Consider the following 17,536-nt stretch of genomic DNA (forward strand, 5'->3'; position numbering starts at 1 on the left):
AGGAGCCAGAAGTTCTGTGGTTCTTCCTGTGAGTGCCCCGAGCCTGCTGTCTGCCAGAAAGACTCGAGACTAGAGGATTGGACAGTAGGGTCAAAACCCTAACCTTTGGTTGACCACCGGCCTTCCCTATGAGGATGCCCCATTACCTCCCTTTTCCTCCCGATTCCCCTGAAAGAGGAGTCTCAGCACAGTTATTTACAAAGATTTATTACAGCACGGGAGAGGTTCAGGCCTGGAGTCAGGGAAAAAGGGGAAGGGGGCAGAGCAACTGGGGGACAAGGAAAACCTGGTGCCCCCTACCATGTGCCCCACTGGGGATATATACTAGGCGGCATTCCTGGCATCAAAGCACAAAACGCAACAAAGAAGTCTCTGCCAGTCCATCTTCCAGGCACCCAAGAGGAGCAAGGTGATTAAGGGAAGACTCCCAAAATGTTGAGGCTGTGGAGAAAAACGCCTTAGTCCTGGACCCTGGTAGAAGCCGGTGAGAGAACTGGTGACTCGGAATCCTCCATAGGAGAGTGGATGAAAAAGGATCTAAGGGTACCTCAAGGTTCTCAGGACCTCCTTTCCCCAGATCTTAGGGTCCTGCCCTGTGGGTCTCCTGTGTCCAGGGGAGAGGATCTGGGGAGAATTGTGAAGGGCAAATCCCTGTTCCTGGTTTTCTGGATTTTCCAGTGCACGCTGTCTCACATCCCACCTCCCACTGGGTGAGTGGAGGAATGACTGGCAGGGGTAGGCATCAGGCAGCAAGTGCCCAGGTTCTCTGGGCATCAGCCAAAGGTGGGCAAACAAGCAAACACAGACCAGCCTTAGTCTTCTAGAAGTCAGAAGCCGCAGCCCTAGCAGGCGAGGGGAAGGGCACAAAACAGGGTGAGGATAGAGTGGGTTTCTGGGGAACAGCGATGTCCCCTCCACTTCCTCCTGGGAGATGCAGGCTGGGTGCTTATGTGCCAGGCTCAGAGAGGGAAGGGCGCTGAGGTTCCTCCCCAGGCTCTGAAAGGCAAGCAGAGAGGCACTCAGGGCCTGGCCCCATCCACCAAGATCCCAGCCCCGCCTCCTCATTCCACACTCCCAAGCCTTACCACTTAGTGCTGGGTCTTCCACTTGGTCCTCAGAGCTTCCATCTCTCTCGGGCTCATCCAGAGGGGGTGGGCGCTCCCAGGGCCCCTCCAGACCCTGGCCACAGGTTGTCTTTTGCCCAGCTGGGGATGGGAAAGAGGAGATAAGAACACAGGCTCCGGATATCCATCTGGCTGTCCTGGAGTGTGAGCTAAGTCTCTGATGGCTGAGGTTAAGCTTTCCAGGGGCATCATGGCAGCATGGAGAGAGCACTGGGCTAGAACAGCTCTCCCAGCGACTAGCCATATGGCTTACATAAGTCAGTTAGTACCTTTCTGAAGGAAATAGGGGGAAATTGTGTAGGTTACTTTAAACAGGATGTAATAGTGAATACCTTTCCCAGCCCAGCGCCAGCACCCAGGAGCCACTAGGAGTTGTGGTGGTTTATATTGCTCCATCATAGGGCTGTCATTTGAGCCAGTGCCCTGCCGCTTTTGTTTGTTTGTTTGTTTGTTTGTTTTTGTTTTTGAGATGGAGTCTCACTCTGTTGCCCGGGCTGGAGTGCAGTGGTGCGATCTCAGCTCCCTGCAACCTCCACCTCCCAGGTTCAGGGGATTCTCCTGCCTCAGCCTCCCAAGCAGCTGGGATTACAGGTGTGTGCCACCGTGCCTGGCTAATTTTTGAATTTTTATTACAGATGGGGTTTCACCATGTTGGCCGGACTGGTCTTGAACTCCAGACCTCAAGTGATCCGCTGGCCTTGGCATCCCAAAGTGCTGGGATTACAGGCATGAGCCACTGCGCCCAGCCACCTGCTGCTTTTCCTGAGGGAACAGTCTCCTCTCACCCCTCTTCCACTGTTTTGGAGGGGTCTCAGTAGGAACTGATTCAGCTCTTCCAGCTGTCTCTTGCCCACAAAGGGCCTGAAGCCCAGCAATAGCTTTTGCCCCCATGGCCAATGCCCTTACTGCCAGATAGGCAGGCAGGAGGCCCAAGACCTTTTGTTTGTGTGAAAGAGCTGACAGCTTCTAGTAGGGGTGGTTGACTCTTCAGTATTCCCATAAATAATGAGACTAAACAGTTTAATGTACCCGAGGAGGGACAGATGTGGCACAGCCTTCCATGGCCAGGCATGGAAGAAACAACCATGGAAAGGGGTGAAATCTTCCTGCCTAGAAAATCTCTGGGCCTTGGGACTTTTTTTTTTTTTTTTTTTTTTTGAGACGGAGTCTCGCTCTGTCGCCCAGGCTAGAGTGCAGTGGCACGATCTCGGCTCACTGCAACCTCCGCCTCCCTGGTTCAAGTGATTCTCCTGCCTCAGCCTCCCAAGTAGCTGGAATTACAGGCACGTGCCACCACGCCAGCTAATTTTTTATATTTCTAGTAGAGATAGGGTTACACTATGTTAGCCAGGATGGTCTCGATCTCCTGACCTCATGATCTGCCTGCCTCAGCCTTCCAAAGTGCTGGGATTACAGGTGTGAGCCACCACATCCAGCCTGGGACCTTTTGTGGAGTGTTTTGGATCTGGAACATCTGGCTTAGAGGCCTTCTGTTACAGGTATTAGGCCCCTCCCTGGCCCCTCTCCCAGGCAGCTGAGGCTGGAGATGCAGGAGACAGGATTGGTTCTTGAATTTTAAATTCTACATCTAGACACTAGAGGGCACCCTCCCACTCCATCCTCGGAAGGAAAAAGAGGAGAAACAGATCTAACAGTCCTGGAGTGGGCAAGTAAATCAGGCAGCCCTCTGCATCCCAGCAGAGACCACATCCTAGGTTCAAAAATGCAGGTGACGGGGGTGTTGGACTCTCTTGGTCCTCCATCCCTGAATGTCCTCGCACCCCCTTACTACCATAGGTGGGAAGTCCTTTTTTGGCTCTAGCCTCAAACCCCAAACGGCCTGGGCCTTAATTCCCAGGGAAGAGAGGAATTATTAGGGAAAACCAGATTGGGAGAGGGACTGAGCCAAGGATGGAGGAAGCCCATGTCTCAGGTAGGACTGAGTGTGAGGCACCCCATGGAGCGAGAAGACAGGGAGGCCCCTGTGGTGTCACTACAGTTTGCGTGTGTGAGACACTAAATTAGAAGGGGACGTCCCCATATACTCAAGGAGGACCCACACCTAACCCACATGTCACAGGCACTTCAGCTTACCAGACTGCCTGATGACCTTCAGGACTTCAGCCTGGCTGTCCTCTTCTTCCTCCTCTTCTTCATCCTCCTCCTCTTCCTCCTCGTCTTCCTCTCTTGGATAACCCAGCTCCCGAAGCTCCCCCAGCTCATCCTCCTCCTCTGAGGCCTGGTTCTCATTCAAATTGCTGATAGACTGTAGGTGAGACTCAGCAATGCGCTGCACAGCTGGCCCAGAGGGGACCCAGGAAGGCAAGGGTCAGCCAGACACAGCCCATGGATCTGGAGATAGTGTGTGGCCCAGCCCCCAGCCTCCTTCCCATAGGCCTGGGGCAGAGAATACCCCCTCAGGGGCCCAAGTTCAAAGGCCAAAGGTTACAGGTCAGCCTGATGGGGGTCAGACCAGGGCAGAGGCAGCCAGGGGTAGATTTGATCATGTTTGGCTCTCAAGCTGTCCCAAGATGCTAGCCCCCAGGAGGCTGCCACCACGCAGCTCCCCCACACCATAGGGCACCAGGCTGGGCAAGACCAGGCGGGCACAGCAGCAGCTTAACATTCCCTGGCTGGAGAGCTTGATTTGCCGAGTACCCAGTACTGGAGACAGTATCTCCCAGCTTCAAGCCCAGGCAAAAGGCACAGGGCCTGCTGAGGGCTCACTGCTTACCCTGATCCTATCTCCCATGCGGTGCATAGTCCCCACTCCCTGGCACTGCCCAGTCATAGATGCCAATCCACATACTCCTGCCCCAGGCTCCAAGGGACAGAACAATTCTGAGGCTGAGGACATAATAGTCTGCAGCCAGTGCAGTCTGTGCCTGGGGATGCGGCGTGCTCAGATGCGGCCCCCACAATCTTGACCCACATCCCCAGGTTCCCAGCTCCCTCTGCGGTGACCTAGAAAGCAACCCCCCAGCCTCCAAAGACCTGCTCAGATAGGGCTGGGAAGAGAACAGTGTGTGCAGCTGGAAAGAAGTTTCCAAAAGATGGAAAGGAGCAAGGGGTTAGAGAAAGGGGCCAGGGCCAGGGGTTCTGGGGGATGGCAGAGGTTGAGGGGCCACTGAGGAGAGGCTGCAGGAGGTGGCGGGATCTTAGAGCATATGGGACACAAAGTTCACAGGCCACAGACAATTTGCTGAGGAGGGGCTGGGGGTGGGGGGATGGGGAGTTGCTGCAGCTTCTTCTTGGTCCGCCAGTGGCCCCTCCCCTCAGAAGGCCCAGGGGGGTAGCGCCAGGCTGGAAACCTCTGGCACAGTGAGCAGGGTGCCATGCTCCTGCCAACTCGGGGACAGGCACAGAGGGTGCTTTGTGCTGCCCCACCCAGCCCCCAGCTCCCAGCCCAGTACCTCCTGCTGGCTCTGGGCAAGCTATCCAGGCAATAAAAGCACAATAAATCACCCTGCCCTGACCTTGGGGACGAAGCAGAGCTTCATTTTGAGCCAAGTGTGAGAGCTCCGACCTTGGAGTACAACTCCTCAAGCCAAGACTTAGTGCTGGGTCCTCTCTCCAGGGCCCTCAATTCTTCCCTGACAAGCCCCAACCCTGCCAGGCACCTTCCCTTGCCCACAAAGGGACCGAAGCCTACAAAACAGTACCCTCCTAGTAGAGAAGGATCCATGAGGGCTGTGGGGGGAGGTAAGGCAGGAGAGCAGGTGGCAGCCCAGGCAGCTTCCTTCTCCCCCAGCGGGGGAGGAGAGTTCACTTCGTGAGCCACAGTGACAAGAGAAGGTGTGTGCAGCACCTGCGCTGGTGCCCCGTGAGCCTCCCTCGCCTCCCCCACATCCCTCATGCCTCCTGGGCTCTCTGGGGTCTCCCCATCACTCCTTCCAGGCTGTCCCCTTCTCTGCCCCACTCTGTGGGAGTCTGAACTCCCCCCATCCCAAGTCTCCCTTTTTCAGCTTGAAGGTCCCCAGCCTAGCCCCAGACTGGCCTCCCAGCTGTTGATCCCTTCCCTGCCTCTACTCACCTGGACTCTCCTAAGATGTGGTCTAAAGGGGCAGTTGGGGGGGGGGGTGCACATTTTTGGCCACTGCATGGTGCATGGTAGCACCCTGGCCCTAACATCTTCATCCCGGCCTGTTCCTCCATGCTGGTAGTCAAGAGCCAGGTCTTCCCCTCACATCCAACCAGCCTCTCCCTGCCCAGCCTAAGGTGGGAGGGAGAGGGATTTCTTAAATTCTCTCCTGAGAAGATGCCACTTTCTCTCTCATGCCTGCTTTGGGGCCCTTCCACACACCCCTCTAGGTGGGGAGGTCCTTCCGGGTGCTGAGCCACACTGCCCACTTGCTGCAGCTCTGACCTTTCGTTTTCCTGTACTGGGGAAAGTGAAATAACCCCTTCCCTTCTCTCCTCCCTTCCCAGCCTGTCCTCTCTGTTCCCAACCCTGGCAAGTGGGCTGACAGGTACACCTGTTGACCTTGGCTGGTGCTGGGAACTTATTAAACCCTCCACCGAAGCAGCTCCCAGCATACTCTTCCAGTAGCTCTCCCTCCCAACTTCCGGATGGGGCTGGCTGGGCAGGAAGAGCCCCAGGCAGGAGTTGAGGTGGGGGTTGGTAGGCATCAGGGCTTAATCAGGGAAAGGGCCTCCTATCTCCTTCAGGTCTATCTCCCCAGCTCCCTGACTAGAAACCAAGCCTCTTCCAGGTTGGCCCAAAAGTACCCCTCTGACTCGCATCTCCTTTTCTTTGCACACCTTCTTCCGTCTTCCTGGACCTGGGATGCCCTTGACTGCCTGTTAAATTCCTATGATCCTTCAAATCCAAGCTTAAACATCTTTGTGTACCTTCCTTGACCCTTTTTTTAAATTATTATTTTTTCCTGAGACAGGATCTCACTCTGTAGCCCAGGCTGGAGCACAGTAGTGCGATCATAGCTCACTGCAGCCTCAAACTTCTGGGATCAAGCAGTCCTCGTGCCTCAGCCTCCCAAGTATCTGGGACTACAGGTGCGCACCTCTATACTTAGCTCACTTTTTTTTTTTTTTCTTGAGACAGAGTTTTGCTCTTTTTGCCAAGACTGGAGTGCAATGGCACAATCTCGGCTCACTGCAACCTCTGCCTCCCAGGTTCAAGTGACTCTCCTGCCTCAGTCTCCCGAGCAGCTGGGATTACAGGAATGTGCCACCACGCCCAGCTAATTTTGTATTTTTAATAGAGACGGGGTGTCTCCATGTTGGTCAGGCTGGTCTCAAACTCCCAACCTCAGGTGATCTGCCCACCTCGGCCTCTCAAAGTGCTGGGATTACAGGCGTGAGCCACCGCGCCTGACCCACTTAGCTCGCTTTTTAAATTTTTCATAGAGATGGGGATCTCACTGTATTGCCCAGGCTGGTCTCGAACTCCTAGGCTCAAGCAGTCCTCCTGTCTTGGCCCCCCAAAATGCTGGAATTTCGGGTGTGAGCCACCTTTCCTGGCCCCTCCCTGACCCTTTGAGGCAAAGGCAGGGACCAAATCTGCCCAGTGCCCACCAACTCGGCCTGGCATATACTAGGTGTTCAGTAAGTGTGTGCAAAAGGAATGGCTTGCTTTTCTATGGAGAAAGGGAAGCAGGAAAGAGGAGACCAGTGTGCAGATCTGTGCAAATGAGATGCAAATGGGAGGGGAGGCCTGGGGTAAAGCCCACAGGAGAAGGCGCCCTGGATGAGCAGGGGTGGGATGTGGTCCAGCACAGGCTGGTGAAGAGGAGCTGCAGGTGGAGTCCCTTCCACACGGATGCCTGCTGTTGTCTTAGGCCAGCCATCTCTTTTCTTTCAAGCCCACAACCCGATGTTAAGGCCCACAGCTGCCCATTGCAGCCTCGGGGCTCCTGTGTTTTGCGAGGCCAGACTGAGAAAAAATTGGTCTTTACGTGGGGTTGTTGCGCCACACTGACAGAAGGCTATGTGTGGCCAAAAAAATCCCTCCCCACTGACAAAAGCTCCCCTAGCGTCTGCCCAGTTCCAGAGATCAAGGGGACAGCCAGGAAGGTCGGTGGGGGGATAGTACCTTTCAGCGAAGGTGGTGTGTAGGCACAGGGGTTGGGTCTCTTCGACTTGAGATGGTGCCCCTCTCCTGAGGCTCTCTGCCAGGGGAAGTGCCAGGTTAAAGGGGCTCAGCAGAGGCCCCTTCCCTTCACCCTCCCTCCATTCCATCCCACCCATGGCCACCCAAGTGGACTGATTTCGCCTCTGCTAATGGGTCCTGCACCTAGGCTGAGCCTCCCCACCCTGTGGCTTTGGGAGGGCCCCCATAAGCCATGGCCTGGTTTAGGGCAGGATTCTAGGTCCTGGAGGTTCCACCCTGAGTCTGAGCAGAGGAGGATCTGCTGGTGGCACCTGGCATGAGGCACTCTCAGAGGACTGCCCATTGATATGCTAATGTGTCCTCTTGGGTGGCACCCCATACTGGTTGGTTGTCACTGCAGGCACTGGTCCACCCCACCCCAAAGGGCCCAGGTATCCTTCCTTCCAGCTGCCCCAGGAAACTCACCTGGTGGGGGGAGGCTTCCTCCTCTGAGGAAGGCCACCAAAGCCAACCAAACCGGAACCGAGTGAGGAGGAAGAGGAAGAGAGATAAAGAATCCGAGTTATTTTCCCCAGGGTCTCAATCTCTTGGGACAGGGAAAGTGTGCCCTCTCCCTTCTGAGGCTGGGAGGTGTCATGTCAATAAATAAAGCCAATAGAGTTGGGTTCCCAGACCTTATCCACTCCCCAGTCTCCCGCTCTGACTCCTGTTCGTGGAACTTCGGCAGGGCCCCTAGGAAGGCATCAGAGCTAGGGTGGGACAGGGGCTAAGTGGGCAGGGAGGGGCCTACCTGGTGAGGAGTGCTCTGAGAGCCGGAACAGCATGGCAGGCGTTGGTCTCCTGCGCCGGATCTAAGGAGAAGGAGGGAGGGGTGACAAGATAGACACCTGCGGCCCCCCACCCCACCCCAGATAGCAGGGAACAAACAGTGCTTTGGAGTCCCTGGAGAACCTTTGAATCAAAGTCTGTCAGAGCCAAAAGGAACTCTGTAGCTCACCTAACCCCCTCATTTTATAGAGGTGAAAAAGCAGGGCTCAGAGAGGTTTGGCAGTGTGCTCAAGGCCACACAGCACACCAAGTCCAAAGGACAAGAAAAACCCCAGTCACTGACTCCCAGGCCATGCCTTTCCCACTCCATGGCTACTCCAGAACAGACATTTCCCTTCCTGTCTTCTCCCACCAAGGCCCTTCCTCTCCCCAGTTTCTGAAAACATCAGACCTCGGAAAACATCAGACCAAAGCTGGCTACAGCTGCAGCTGCCAGGGCTGGGCCCTGGGGAAGATGCCCCACGGGTCATGGCACCCACGTGGCCCTGCCCACCTAAGGTCAGTTCAAGGGCTCCAAACAAGCTGGATCCAGCTTTTCAGAAGGAGACCGAGCCAGGGCACTGCAGGCATCCCCCACAGCTGAGGCTCAGGGACCCACAGAGGCCTGGGGGGGACCTCTCTGGGGGCCTGGGTTTGGGCTTCTCTGCCAGTCTCTGTAAAGCTGCAGAACTCTTCACCCAGTCCTTGTGAGAAGTGAAAAGTTGCCCTCCTTGCTACGTGAGCCAAGCTGAATTGGGGGGAGGCGGGTGCTGAGCACTCCCAGCAACTGACCCCCCACCCCTCAGCTTGGCAATCAGACCAACTGTCAGTTAATTAGGTCCCTGTTGAGCTCCAGGGAAATGCACAAAGAGAACCAGGTGAGTTAAGCTGAAACTGCCACCTCCCCTGCCAAGCTCCCCACAACACCCACCCAACCCAAAGCTGCTTAGGCCCAGGACTGTACCCCCTGCCCTCTATCTCCCCCCACAATGACTTGGCCCCCTCCTCACTGCTCGGTGGGGAGCCAGCTGCATCTCAGCAACAAGTGACCCCTGCTCCACTAGGGATGGGAAGTGGAGCCCTCTGTCACAGCACCCCCCAACCTTTGGAAGCCCCTCAGCCCCCAAGAAGGCTCTCGGGAGGACTCAGTAGTCTGTAGGAAGACGTCTGGCTTTGTGATGACTTGTCACCTGTCCCTCCTTGGGGTTGGGGCTCTGGGGCCTGACAGCAGGAGGTCAGAGCAAGGTTCTGGCGACCCCAGCCCAGGCACGCACACGGGACTAGAGAGGGACAGGGCAGTGGGGTCACCCGGTGGCAACCTCACACTCTCGCCCTGGGTGGCGAGATCAGTGTCCGCCGCTGCTCACATCTGACCAGCTCTGGGCTGGAGCCAGGCGAGCGGTCCCGGTGGTAGCCTATTAGACTGACTACCCTTTGGGGACTGTGCTGGGACCAAAGGACGCCCCACTCCCGGACGGTCTGGAATCGGCCTGTCCCCCCACCCCCGCACCCCCAGCCTCACTGCCGGGAACTCTCTGGCCCCGGGATTAGGACCGAAGCCGCGGGAAAAAGTTGCACGAGTCTCCAGCTAACTTCACACGCGGCCCCGCACCCAGTCCTGACCGAGGCAGAGCCCGGCTCCCCTTGCCCCCCCACCCCCAGGCCAGTCCGGCCGGGGCAGCTCCCTGCGAGTGCGAAGAAGCCCCGCGGGGTGTGTCGGGGACACTGCTAGAGTGGGGCGCTGGCCGCTTACCATCTCCACCTGGCGGGGGTCGAGCTGGCTAGGGGGCGCGGGAACCGAGAACTGGATCTTCTTGCGGTCCTTGGGGTCCATGGCACGCGGGGTGGGCGGCGGGGCTGGGAAGCGCGACTCGGGGTCCCGGCGGCGGTCTGTGCTGGGCTCCCCCGCGCAGGTGGCGGGCTGTGCGGCGGGAGGAGGAGGAGGGCTGTTCGCTCACGGATAAAAATACCGCGCCCGCCGAGGGGAGGGCGCGGAGCGGGAGGAGGGTCGGCGCCCGGGCTGGGCGCGCCCCCAGGCTCTCGGGACTCTGGGCTCGCCCCCCGCGCTCGCTGAGCCGGGTCTGTGCCTCGCTCCCTCGCACTCCCCGGCCTGGGTGTCTCTGCGTCTCGGTGTCTCTCCCCTCCGGAGTGTCTCTGCGTCTCGGTGTCTCTCCCCTCCTGAGTGTCTCTGCGTGTCTCCTCTCTCTGCCTCTCGCGCCCTTCTCCACCTCCCTCCCTCAGCCTCTCCTCCTCTCCGCGTGTGTCGCTGCCTCTGCCAGGCTCACCCCTCCGGTCCCAGCTTTGGGGTCCCCAGCCCGTCCCCTCCGCCTGGGACTGGCGCCCGGGTGCTCGGAGGGAGGGCTTAGAGGAAACTGGCCAATGAGCATGGAGAATCGTGTTCTCCTGGGGCTGGGAGGAGGGTGGGAGTTAGAGCCAAGGCCGGGGGAGCCGGCTGGGGGGCCCCCTGCGGTCTCCCCAGAACTTGAAGCTGCATTATTGATGGAGTCCAGCAGAGAGGATAAAGGGGGAGGGAGGGGGAGAGGGGCAGCGGGGAGGCAGGACTCTGGCTTTAACCCCTTCGTGGTCCTGGCACTGGGAATTTCAGGGAGGCCTGTGAGGTCGTGGGGAGAGTACCAGCCTGTCACGCTGTGAATGGGGGTGTCCTGGAAAGGCAGCGAGTGTGACCGAGTTGTGTGTGGGAGGACACGTGTCAGTCATCATGGCAGGGAGAGTGTGCAGGGGAGTGCCGGGGCCCTTTGGTGCCCATAGCCTGGGAGTGTGTGTTGGGGGGTCGGTGTGGTGTGTGTGTAAGTGTGTCACAGTGTCAAAGATGCAGGTGTGAGTGGCAGGATGTGGGAGGACTGCGTGTGTGCGGGGGAGGGTGTGGGTGTCGGGGAGGATGTCAGAGGCTGTCAAGGTGATGGGCAGGCGTGTGCCAGCTTGCAGGGAGTGGGGGACTGTATCCACAGCTCCCGCCGTGCAATTGCTGGGGGTATGAGGTTGTGAATGTGTGAGCGCTCCTGTGAGGGAGAAGGGGAATGCGCCCTGCCATGATGTACCCTGGATTCACGTGGCTCCTGTCTTTCCTCTCCAGATCTAACGGGGTGGGGAGGACAGGACCGACCCAGAGTTGGGCGGTTTGGGGGCTGCCTATACACGTGCCATCACGTGCGTGAATTTGGTGCATTCAGAAGCAGGGTTGGGGGAGACAGGTGTGAGTCTCTCTCTCTCTTTAGAGGTGTTTGTGTGTGTCTCTGGAGCGGGAACAGGAGGAGCTGGCCCTGTGGGTGGAATGTCCTTGTCTATCTGTCCGGGCCTTGGGTACCTTTGCGGGAGCTGCTGTTTCCCTCCTTGGGGCTGCGCAGAGGGTCTGAATGCTTCTGTCTAGCACTGAGAGGGTGCGTGTGTAGGCGTGTACATAGCATGTCTTCCTGGGGCTCTGTTTGTGTTGGCATCCTCTCTCCTGGTCACTCTCAGGCCTGAAACTGCCAGGAGCCTTCCCTACCCCCAATCCTCCTGCGGCTTTTCCACTCCCAGCCCCAGCATCTGGGTCCTTGGTGGAGTGAGAGGCAGAGGAATCTTCTGGAATTGGGGTCAGGGCCCACTCTGGGGGTGAGGGAAAGAGTGGCAGGAGGGCCAGAGTGTTGCTCACAGGAGCGGGGTGTCCTGGCCACCCAGCTCCACATTGGCCAACCCCAGGCCTGGCTCAAGTCCCCGCATGTTTGTTGACTTATATACTTGTTGGGAAACAGCCAGATGCCAAGTTGTCGGCCCAGGGATGTAGGCATCTCTGGCAGCCCCTAGCTTGGCCCAGAACCTCTGTCGAAGATGGGGTGTGGTGGGGAGTGGCAAAGGCCAATTTGGCAGTGCCTTGGGAGGGTAAATAAGGAGGCCCTGAAAGGAAGAAGGGGTACAGGAAGGGCATGACCCAGGCAGTGGCCCGGACAGCCACTGGGTGGGCAGAGGTGGGGAAGAGGCTTGTGGCCAGTGCTGGTGGTGTGGGGAAGGATCGTGGGGATGAAGGGGACAGAGGACAGCTGGGAGGGTGATGAGAGGATGGAGACAGGGAGGCATGACCACCACTTGCACCTCAGAGCCTGTCGGAGCTGAAAAGGCCTCAGGGAACTTGGCAGCTGAGCCCCATTTGAGCAGGAGGGCTTATTTACGGAGGCTCTGCTGAACTTACTGGAGCTCTGGGAGACCCCAGATCAGGAAACATTCCCCGGATCCCAGGCTGGGGCAGCTGAGAAGGGAGATGAGGGCAGAGAAGCCTCCCTCTCAGCTAGGCCTGGAAGATGAGGTCTTTGGGAGCAGAGGGACGGTGTTTGCCCATCTCCCCCAGCCTGTGGCCAGGCACCCACACTTCTGGCATCTAAATCCTGGGGCCAAGAAGGGTGGGGAAGACTGGCTGACAGAGGGACAGACACGGGACAGACACGAAGGAGGAGGAGGAGACTGCACAGAGACAGGACGTGAGAGAGAGATTGAAGGGAGAGAGAAGAAAGCAAAGAGGGACAGAAAACAAGGTTGAGAGATGGAGACAAAGGGAGGCAGAGAGACAGAGGGAGCCTCACAACGGAGAAAGGCAGAAGACAGAGATGGAGAGAGAGTAAAAATAGCTCAGCATTAAGATAATTGCAGCTCACAGCTCTGCCCTCCGTTAGGAATTAAATTAGGTTTTATTACTTTGATTTTTCTCTCCTGGATCCTACGCGACTTCTCAAGAACTTGGGGAAAAGTTTTTCAGGTGGGCGGCCAGGTGGTGGGGGCTGCGTGGGCGACAGAGGAGGAAAGGGATGGGACTCTGGGGAGCTGGGGGAGGGGTGGGCAAGGGCAAGGAGTGGGGAGGGGCTGCTGGGGACAGTGGAGCCCAGCAGGGGCTGGGGGAGGTGGCCAGGACCAGGCACAGGGTGGGGGTGGGAGGGCGCTGAGAAGCAAAGGGCCAGGGTGCCCTGCATTCACTTTGACTTAGAATTAATCATATGCAAATAAGATGTAAAAATAATATGCCACTCCTTGGTTATTATTCTTGGGTTAGAAGCACAGGCGGTTGGGTCCAAGGAACAAATTCAAGACCTCATTTGACTTAACTCTGATTGAACTGTGGGTCTCTCTGCTTGGACTGACAGAAAAAGTTGGTGGTAGGGTGTCTATTGATGTACCATAGGTCTGAGTACACTATTTTGAGGCATTTCTTTCCCATCATGTATCTTCATGCCATTGCTGGATGCCTGCCATGGGGCCTGGCGTGCAGGAGGCCCTGTATTCACCTCTGGAGGGAAAATTTGGGAGGGTGGTTTGAGGCTTTGCCCTCTTCCCCAGATGGGTGGAGAAGGGACACTCGGATCTGTCCCCCACTCCTCCCAAGCAAGATGTGTTTACCTGGACAGAACATCAGCTGGGAAGTCCCAGCCCTGGGTAGGAATTTCAGGTCTGTAACTTACTGTGTGAACTTGGACTTATTTCTTAACTACTCTCTGTGCCTCAGTTTCCTTATGCTTCAGAGCCCACCTCACATGGTGGCTGTGACGATTCAATAGGAAGAAAAATAAAGCCCCCACCAGGGCAGGATTGCTGATAGCCCTTGATTGAGTTTCCGGCTTCCCCAGAGCTCTGGGGATGCGCATCCAGAAAGAGCCGGCAGGTGGCGGAGTCGGCCAGGGTTTGGGTAGCTACTGCAGGCACTGCGGGTCTGGAGTTGGGCATCATACTCGTGACCTTGACACCACAGAGCTGAGCTGGCTGGGTTGGCATGTGGCAGCTAGAAGGGAGGCCCCGGAAGTCCCAGGAAGCACCCTGAGAGGAGCCTGGAGTGCTGGCTGGGAGCCCTGGGCGTCTTTCCCTGCCCTTGGGGGAAGGGAGAAGTGGGGACGGGGGAGGAAGAGGAATTCCAAGGCCCACCTCCTCTGGGGAAGGCCGTGTACCCAAGAGGAGAGGGCAAGGGCACCCTCCGTAGGAGCAGTGGTGGCACCAGGACAGGTGGACAACAATCTGAGACGTTCATTTACACACGGACTCATTCATTCATTCACCCGTCATCCATCCCTTTGCCCATTCAGTACATTCACATTGGGTGCTTAGGTGCTTTGTTCCAAATTTTGTTGAGTTACAGTTTGCATACAATAAAGTGTTAAATATACATTTCAATGAGTTTTTGGAAATTTATATAGCATTTGACCACCACCACAATACAGATATATAATGTTTCTGTCACCCCAGAACGTTCGTTTTTTGCCCCAATCCAAGTCAATCTCCCTTCTCCACTCATTGGGTGTATCGTAACTCTTAGCACACTATTTTGATACGTGTCTTTCTCATCAATTTTTTTTTTTTTTTTTTTTTTTTTTTTTTTTTTTTTTTAGAGACAGGGTCTTGCTCTGTTGCCCAGGCTGGAGAGCAGTGGCGCCATCACGACTCACTGCAGCCTCGACCTCCTAGGCTCAAATGATCCTCCTGCCTCAGCCTTCTGTGTTGCTGGAACTACAGATGTGCACCACCACACCCGGCTAATTTTTTAATATTATTTTTTGTAGAGACAGGGTCTCACTTTGTTGCCTAGGCTGGTCTGGAACTCCTGGGCTCAAGGGATCCTTCTGCCTTGGCCTCCCAAAGGGCTGGGATTACAGGCATGAGCCACCGTCGCCGGCCGTCGTCTCTGTTTACATCATCACCGACCTGCCACAGTACCCAGAATACAGCAGGCACTCCATGACGCCGAGAGAATGGTTTGAGAAGTGAATGAATAGATGAATACATGAGTCAGAAATTGACAACGGTGACATATAGGGAGCCTCTGTGCTGGGCACCGGGCTAGGCCCTTCCTATGCACTCTCATTTAATCCTTGCTGGTATCCTTCCAGTTCACAGATGAGGCTATTAGATTCAGAGAGGTTCAGCAGCTTTTGCCCAGAGCCTGGGTTCAAACGCAGACAGTCCAACTCCAGAGCCCTCCCGCTTTAACTGCTGCTTTTAACACGTTCAGGATGGACGCGTGGAAGATCGCGTGCACGCACTGCAGCGGGCTCCGCTCTTTCTCTGCCCTGGACCAGGTTTCTCTCTCGCTCAGTCCCGCCAGTTTGGACCGTTCGCGGGAGCAGCAGAAATCAATGTGCGGAGGCTGCCCTCTGGTGGCACAAACGAGTACAGCCGTATATGTGCCCTCTGGCGCCCCCAGGTGGGAGCTGGGAGGTTGTTGAGAAGAGAGCAAGCTGCAGCCCACAAGGGGGGCAGCCTCAGCCCCCGGCACCTGGAGACCCCCTGCTCTGGCCACTGCCTGGTGCCCCCCGAGGTGCCAGCTGAGGCTGCCCCCGAAGAATGCCAGCTGCCGGAGCCCGCCGCCTCCCACTCCCTCCACCAGCCTCACACACACTCCAATCCCGGTCCAGTCGGCTGCTTTCATTCCCTGAAGAAGAGGCCCTAAAGTTAAAACAGCTGTTAATTTATAAACCAATTTTTCCGTGACTGCTTAATAAATCGCCAGCAGCTGCTCTGCCCCGTCCTCCTGCCCAGGCACCCGGCCCCGGGGGCTGCATGGAGAAGCTCAGAGCCGCCAGCCTGCCCCTCCTGCCTTCTTCCTCCAACCTCTCCAACTTGCCCCCATTCACCCAGAAACTGGGCAACTTGCGGGGCAGTGGGCGGGGGCGGGGGTGTGGACCTTGATGAACCCAGCTTCTCTGGTCTTCAGTGCAGTGCTGAGACAGGGATGAGTTTTCTTTCCTAATGGGCTGCAGCCCAAGGGCCATCCCTCGGTAAGTCCCACAACCCCCACATCCCACCGGACTTTCAGGTCCGGAAGGTGGGTGTCAAAGGTTTCTCTAGTTCTGGGGAAATGAGGGTGTCCAGATTCCCTGGGGAAGCCCCCCTGAGCCACCAGGAGGTAAGGGGATCCTGAGAGCACTGGAATCCCAGTGTTCTGTCTCAGGGTGGACCCCCTGACAGATGCTAACATACTCCCTGACCCTGCTGTGCTCTCAAGGGTGGGCTGGGAAGAGGCAAGAGAGGCTGGGATAGCATCCTGTTCTGGAGCTCCTGGTGCCGGCCCATGCGTCCTGAAGCCCTAGTGAGGAGGGATCGGGGCCACCTGAACACTCACTTTCCCAGCTTCTACTAACATATAAACAGCACCATGAAAATTCATGTGGGGCGGGGCCGTGTGAACTGCAGGCTTGAGGCCTGTTCTTTCTCTTTGCATCTGCAAGTTCCAAAGGCACCCAGGGTGAAAGGCCAGCTGCCACCATGATCCCTGATTGCTGGGCAAGGGGGTCAATATGGCTCAGCGTGTGCAGGGTGGTGAAGCACCCCAGCTCAGAAGTTCAACTCCCAGTTCTACCACTTACTAGCTGTGTGACCTTGGCCAAGTCATTTAATCTCTCTTTCCTTCCTCGGTGTCTCCATTTATAAAATGGGGATAGCAATAGAATTATAAAAACTAAGCAAGTTGATGCTCATAAGCACACAGTTTAAAAATGTGATTTATTACAAAGTGATGCTTGGTATTATCTTCTCATCCCCCTGCTGGAGACCGAAGCTCCTGGAAAACCCAAATAGGAGAGACAAATAGCAATTATTGGGGTAGGGGTGCCCAAGAGATTGCCAGGGGAAGTGGGTGGGGGGCAGGTAGGAATGCAGGGACAATGTTTTTTTTTTTTTGAGACGGAGTCTTGCTCTTGGTCGCCCAAACTGGAGTTCAGTGGCAGCGATCTTGGCTCACTGCAACCTTCGCCTCCCAGGTTCAAGCAATTCTCCTGACTCAGCTTTCCAAGTAGCTAAGATTACAGATGCCCGCTACCACGCCCAGCTAATTTTGTAGTTTTAGTAGAGACAGGGTTTCACTATGTTGGCCAGGCTGGTCTCGAACTCCTGACCTCAAGTGATCTGCCTGCCTTGGCCTCCCAAAGTGCTAGGATTACAGGTGTGAGCCACTGCGCCCGGCCTATCAGGTACAAAAAAATTTTTTTTTTTTTTGAGACGGAGTCTCGCTCTGTCGCCCAGGCTGGAGCGCAGTGACCAGATCTCGGCTCACTGCAAGCTCCGCCTCCTGGGTTCACACCATTCTCCTGTTTAGTTTTTTTTTTTTTTTTTTTTTGAGACGGAGTCTCGCTTTGTCACCCAGGCTAGAGTGCAGTGGCCGGATCTCAGCTCACTGCAAGCTCCGCCTCCCAGGTTCACGCCATTCTCCTGCCTCAGCCTCCCACGTAGCTGGGACTACAGGCGCCCGCCACCTCGCCCGGCTAGTTTTTTTGTATTTTTTAGTAGAGACGAGGTTTCACCGTGTTAGCCAGGATGGTCTCGATCTCCTGACCTCGTGATCCGCCCGTCTTGGCCTCCCAAAGTGCTGGGATTACAGGCTTGAGCCACCGCGCCCGGCCCAGAGACAAAATTTTTAAAACCCAGCCAGGATTCCTGAGTTATGTGGTCCTCATGAGGCTTTATCACTCTGGGCCCTTCTGTTCTCCCCAACCCCTCCACCCCCATCCCCATCCATCTCCCACTATACAGCCAAGGCCCTTCCTTGGCCTGCTTCTGGGAAAGGAAG

General features: G+C 56.4%; 1 protein-coding gene across 1 annotated transcript; it reads right to left on the reverse strand.

The window, feature by feature from the left end:
- Nucleotides 1-178: 178 nt before the first annotated feature.
- On the reverse strand, nucleotides 179-10,491 carry PPP1R1B (protein phosphatase 1 regulatory inhibitor subunit 1B). The gene is made up of 7 exons (XM_008012861.3): nucleotides 9,755-10,491; nucleotides 7,985-8,045; nucleotides 7,660-7,682; nucleotides 7,177-7,252; nucleotides 3,219-3,422; nucleotides 1,086-1,205; nucleotides 179-996 (listed from the first exon to the last, which is right to left on the reverse strand). The coding sequence occupies exons 1-7, from the start codon at nucleotides 9,833-9,835 to the stop codon at nucleotides 947-949; spliced, it is 615 nt and encodes a 204-aa protein (XP_008011052.1). The 5' UTR covers nucleotides 9,836-10,491; the 3' UTR covers nucleotides 179-946.
- Nucleotides 10,492-17,536: the final 7,045 nt, after the last annotated feature.

Source organism: Chlorocebus sabaeus, chromosome 16, assembly GCF_047675955.1.
Source record: "Chlorocebus sabaeus isolate Y175 chromosome 16, mChlSab1.0.hap1, whole genome shotgun sequence".
NCBI classification, from domain to species: domain Eukaryota; kingdom Metazoa; phylum Chordata; class Mammalia; order Primates; family Cercopithecidae; genus Chlorocebus; species Chlorocebus sabaeus.

Excerpts from the sequence above, each read along its gene's own strand:
- PPP1R1B (XM_008012861.3), bottom strand. The coding sequence starts at position 9,835 with ATGGACCCCAAGGACCGCAAGAAGATCCAGTTCTCGGTTCCCGCGCCC. Across the intron at positions 7,683-7,984 it reads CTCAGAGCACTCCTCACCAG|AGGAGGAAGCCTCCCCCCAC; the intron begins GTAGGCCCCTCC and ends GGCCTTCCTCAG. Across the intron at positions 3,423-7,176 it reads CACACCACCTTCGCTGAAAG|CTGTGCAGCGCATTGCTGAG; the intron begins GTACTATCCCCC and ends CCTCTGGGCCAG.